Source organism: Penaeus vannamei, chromosome 31 (genome assembly GCF_042767895.1).
Source record: "Penaeus vannamei isolate JL-2024 chromosome 31, ASM4276789v1, whole genome shotgun sequence".
Classification (NCBI taxonomy): domain Eukaryota; kingdom Metazoa; phylum Arthropoda; class Malacostraca; order Decapoda; family Penaeidae; genus Penaeus; species Penaeus vannamei.
In genome coordinates, this window is record NC_091579.1 from 19,124,680 (window position 1) to 19,129,809 (window position 5,130).

The window sequence follows — 5,130 nt, forward strand, 5'->3', positions numbered from 1 at the left end:
CAAGAGTTTTCCAAGACCTCTGGCAAGTTTAATAACTGCATAATTAATCGTACACTATGTGGATGTACTCTAATTTTATGTCTATACAAGCGTGCGTACGCCAGTCTAGGCATACGGGTTTGTATGCGTGAGGGGGTTGTGGATATTCGTCTTCTATCTGATTCATTGGATCGATCCCTTAAAAATGTGTATGCCGACTGGTTAAGTATTGCAATAAATGGAAGTCCAGCTATATTTTCTAATATTAGCCTTATGTATTCTAATATATTACGGAACAAACCATTTATCTGTTCATGGAAGTTGGAAGCGAATTGTTCCGTCATTATGCAAATAATTCGTTTCATTTGTGTCCAGCATAGTACTTCGGACATCGGTCAGCAAGAGAATTACAATATTTTGACGGTGTACTTTTACTGGTAGTTTCATTTTATGTTAGTCAAGTGTTCGGGGAACTCCCTACTTACATCTAACAATGTGTCTGGATTATTTGTATTAGTTACTTCCAAAATTTTTGCGTTTTCATTGGTCAAGTCTCATGGCCACATGGTCCTTTTTATTTTTTAATAGGTTTGGAAAATGACTTTCTTTGTGATAGCAAAGCTTCCTTTAATGTGCAGGTATTTTCAAATGAAACCTTTGTTACACAAAAAATCGCATTTATTCATACATGTACGGACTGTACAGCCAGAAATAAAATCTTAAAATTAAGTAAAAAATATTTGTATGAACTGTCCAGAGTACAGCGAAATGCCCTGTACACAGGAATGCTTCATAAGAACTATACATTTTTTTGTGTGTGACATGCATCACTTTTTTGTATTTTCCAGTTTTTATAAATATTTTGAGTATACAATTAAGTGGCAACTTGAGGACACGGGCTCAGCTGCATTCCAGAGGCGGCAGCGGCAACAGTTGTCGCAGCAGCAGCATCGAGGACTTGTGCAGCAGCGGTAGTCAGCACTTTCGTCTTAGTACTCTGTGCCGTTCCACGTGTTGTGTTCGTAGTTCCGACGTCCCTCAGTATGGCTGGTGCCTCGTCTGTTGCCGCCCACGCTGGCTCTTCCCATCGTACCCTTGGCCGCCTGGTAAGGGCCAACACCGCCATAAATAATCAGTCTCGTTGAACACTAATAGTAAAAGTTGCCCCCCAAATATGATATATTTCTATGCTCAACCATCCTGAATTCTTGGGGCGGACATGCACAGGACTAGGTATGCATTAGAAAAAAGTAAAATTATACAGTTTATAAACATTTTATCCTACCACTCAAAATTCACTCATGCAATTCGCCATTTTTGTTTCACATTATCTATACACAATCAAGAGCCTGATACTTACCATAGTTACCCGAATAGCCTCCACCGCCATAGCCATAGTAATCATTGCCATAGCCATAACCACCATATCCCCCATAACCACCATAACCGTAGTCGTAGCCACCTGAAAGTGCGGAGAAGCACGTAAGACTACGTTTTTTTTTTTCTTTTTTTTTTTGGACTCGCCCCCCCTTTTCATACTAAGATTCAACAAAGAACAAAACAGGCGGACGAATAGTGGCTAGGGGTCTTGGTTCAGATTTTCTTAAGGTTCCACATACCACATCCCACTTCTGAACATTTTAGTATGGGAAACCTTAAGACAAATCTCGAACTTCGCTGTCTCAAAAAATATTAAGGTACAGAATAGTAAAACTCACCGTATCCGCCATATCCACCACCATAGCCGCCCTGGCCATAGTTGTAGCCTCCTTGGCCCCAGTTGTTGCCCCAGCCTCTTCCTCGGCCGCGCATGCCGCCACCGCGCCCTCTCATACCTCCACGCATGCCGCCTCGCATCATGCCCATAGCATCAGGCTTGGGTGTGGCCTTCTTAACATCAACCTCATGGCCGCTGATGCTCTGTTTGGGGGTCTTCAACAACTCTGTGACAACTGATTCCTGTTCAAAGGTGATGAAGCAGAAGCCTTTGCGCTGATTCTTGGTCTTGTCGAATGGCATTTCAACTTCGACAATGTTACCAAACTGATTGAAAAAGTTCTTGATCTCGTCGTCTGTAAGTTCGGGCTTCAGGCCACCAACAAAGATCTTGCCATGACGTGCTTTGGCTTTCTTGGGGTCGACCTTCTTGCCATTAATGACGTGGTCTCCAGCATTGATAACCTGAAACAATATAAAATTATGCAGGGGAAATTTCAATCAGCTATCTGAAGGTTCAAGATTACATCCCATCTTGTCAAGTTCTGTAACCCTAATTCGCATGAGGTACCGAAAATGCAATGCCAAAGTAGAAGGTATAGAGGATAATCCTCTTTCAAGGTTAAATGCAATCTTAGGAAAGACCATTTGGTAACTTCTTCCCATTGCCAACCTTTTTCTAAATAGATGCAATATCTCAATACAAATGGAGCAACATGGGTAATCTTTCAATTATCCTATCCATCATCACAACTCACCTTATCAATAGCATCTGAGGTGTTAAATACAATGAAGGCAAAGCCTCTTGATCTTCCAGTGTTGGGGTCTGTCTTGACGTTAATGCTTTCAATGTCGCCATATTTGCTGAAATGTTCTCTAAGCTCCTCTGAAAAGGCAAAAAATACTTTAGTACACATTGATATTTCTTTCATAAAACCTAGGATATTAAACCTCAGTATGTGGTAAGATGTCTTCTTGTTACTCAGAAGCAGAACTGAAATGATCATCATGACAGGTATATTGCAATGTATTTCAAACATTTCATAAATCAACAAATCTGCAATATTACTTACTTTCAGTCGTTTCCCAACTGAGGCCACCAACAAACAATTTCCTGAAATGGAACAAACTATTAGAAAACTTGTAATGGTAGGTCATTTGAAGTGACTTCTGAATCAAATGTACTGTACCTTAAGGTGAATTTCTGCTTCAAGATTAAGATGGCAGGGAGCTTACTGCACAAATCTTTAACCCACTTCAGCACGTCAACTAGATGGCAAAATCGACTGGCTGTCTGCTTTAAACATTATTCTGAAAACAGTCTGGGCAAAACATGGGAATAGGGGAAAATGATCAACCAAGATGAAAATGGATGTGTTTGGCTACAGAACCTGGACCACAAAAGGAGAAAAATAAAAAATAAAAGAATAGCTAAGACCAAAGTGAGTGTTGACCGTGAATCACTAAGATAACACAAGATAAATACCCTGGTGGTGATGCGGCGGGCTACAAGGGGGCAACATTCTTCCCGAAGTAGCTGCCACCTGGGAGGAAGTAAACAAGTCGCCGTTAGTTGGGTTTTGTTTTCCCTCCGGTGTGCCACAAAGCCTTTCTTTCTTTTCTTTGTCGTTACGTTACCTTTATTTGCTTTCTCTTTACTTTACCAGTTCAGTCTTTGGCATTTTAAGAGACCAGAGAACAAGAGCTTCCATCACTTAATGTTGCTGGGACTTGACGCAACGAGGACGTTTTATACTGTTTACACAATTTCTACACTGACGTTGACATGCGTCATTTTTTACGTTACTGTGGCTCAGCAACTGCACATGTGGTTGGAACAAAAAAAAAAAAAAAAATACGTAAAACTGTACAGATTTCCCCACCCGAGTATCAATTGTAACAAAAGACCACAAATGGCTTCCAAGGGGCATCCTGAGAAGGTAAAGACTGTACCGAAATGTAGGCCGTTTACAAATGTATAATCTTAATAGTACGAACCGAGATCAAAAGATTCATTCTCGAAAAAAAGTCAACGAACCAACCCGAACTTTGTGTATACACAAGGAGAGGAGCATGAATGATACAATTATGATAAGGATATGTGAATAGATATATATATAAATGATCGAGTAAAACCTGGAAATTAGAGAAGCTTAAATTATGAAATTATAAAAATAAAATGATTACAAACATGTTCATGATGCTTAGGGTCTGTAAACTCCCTGGATTTGTTACTTTAGTAGGAAAAAAAGGAAAAAGAAACTTCTAAAAACCAAAAGGGTAACTAATTTACTTTCATTCGTCTACAGTTTAACATTTTAGTACCAGGGTGTTTCAGAAACTTGAGCATTTAATATATTGGATAGGATGCGGTTTCATGGCTCCAGCCTACATAGTCGGTACAGTCGCTTTTCTTTGTCACTAAGTATGTTCGGCCCCAGGATCGTTCCATCCCAGGGTCGGTTCAACACTTGGGAGATTGACTCGTTAATTACCACTCACACTGGCTTAAAACTTAGCGGATGGCGGAGATATTCGCCGATTGAAATGTTACACTTCGGGATTCCTGAAGGGATCAGGATGTCCCCATACGAAGCCTCAAAAGCCCATTTAAACAAGCGTAGTAAAAAAAAATACAAAAACTATTTTCTGACTGAGTTGATGCTTTAAGAATTATTCTTTATGAAAACTTAACGTTCAAGAAACGAAGATAAGCGTCACAACGTACCTGTCGTCATCCCTGCCCGGAGCGTCCGCCGCGCCGCTGTCTGTCCTATTTTCGGCGTTTGTCTCCTGTGCAGGCTGAGCGTCGCCGTTCTCCATACCGTTGCCCTGGAAGTCGCCGCCCGAGTAGTCCTCGGAGAAGTCCTGTTGTTCCATCTCCTGGTCAGCCATATCTTAACAAGAGTTAATTTTTTTTTTACTTAAGAATAAGCGTACGCGTCCGTCACGTATGAAGTCCAGCGGCTGAGAGAGGTTGGAGCGACCCCGTCGATCGATCTCAGAGGAAAGAGACTCGTTTCGTGATGTCATCGTTGCCTCGACCAATCAGCACGTCGGAACGCTAATACTGCGAGCTTAGGCCGCACTGCGCATGTGCCAGCTATGACGCTTCTCTTCGGCGTTGCTTCTTGGGAATTTATCGATTTTATTTTGTTTCCTATATTTTTTGTCCCTAAATGGCTGGGCATAATGTACGTATGTATCGAACAATCAAATGAACTAAAAGTCACTGATGCAATGTAAGATTAGATTCATATTCAAAGCTGAACGCTGTTCTCATAATTCGTGTGAAAAATTAGAGTGAGGAATATTTTGTTTAGCAAACAAAGTATTGTTTTCTTAAGTCAATACGATTCTGCATTTTAAACAATTTAGGTAAAAGACGCCATACGTGCAAAACAATCTATAAATAACCAATTCCTTTGAAAAAAG

The 5,130-nt window shown here is 40.6% G+C and overlaps 1 protein-coding gene across 3 annotated transcripts; it reads right to left on the reverse strand.

Annotated features, from left to right (window-relative positions):
• Positions 1 to 635: 635 nt before the first annotated feature.
• LOC113803561 (RNA-binding protein squid) lies at positions 636 to 4,682 on the reverse strand. 3 transcript variants are annotated; one of them, XM_070143935.1, is made up of 6 exons: positions 4,424 to 4,682; positions 2,769 to 2,809; positions 2,454 to 2,581; positions 1,698 to 2,160; positions 1,339 to 1,441; positions 636 to 1,092 (listed from the first exon to the last, which is right to left on the reverse strand). In XM_070143935.1, the coding sequence occupies exons 1-6, from the start codon at positions 4,588 to 4,590 to the stop codon at positions 969 to 971; spliced, it is 1,026 nt and encodes a 341-aa protein (XP_070000036.1). In that variant the 5' UTR covers positions 4,591 to 4,682; the 3' UTR covers positions 636 to 968. The 3 variants fall into 3 exon arrangements, with proteins under 3 accessions (XP_070000036.1, XP_027210151.1, XP_027210152.1); XM_027354350.2 differs by having other exon boundaries at positions 636 to 1,082; positions 1,340 to 1,441; positions 4,424 to 4,681; XM_027354351.2 differs by lacking the exon at positions 1,339 to 1,441 and having other exon boundaries at positions 636 to 1,082; positions 4,424 to 4,681.
• Between the last annotated feature and the right edge of the window lie 448 nt (positions 4,683 to 5,130).

What these genes read in the sequence shown, in the direction of transcription:
- LOC113803561 (XM_070143935.1), bottom strand. Translation starts at nt 4,590, where the DNA reads ATGGCTGACCAGGAGATGGAACAACAGGACTTCTCCGAGGACTACTCG. An exon ending in CCGGGCAGGGATGACGACAG is followed by an intron (nt 2,810 to 4,423) that starts GTACGTTGTGAC and finishes GTTCCATTTCAG; the next exon opens with GAAATTGTTTGTTGGTGGCC. An exon ending in GGCTATTCGGGTAACTATGG is followed by an intron (nt 1,093 to 1,338) that starts TAAGTATCAGGC and finishes TGGCGGTGTTGG; the next exon opens with CCCTTACCAGGCGGCCAAGG.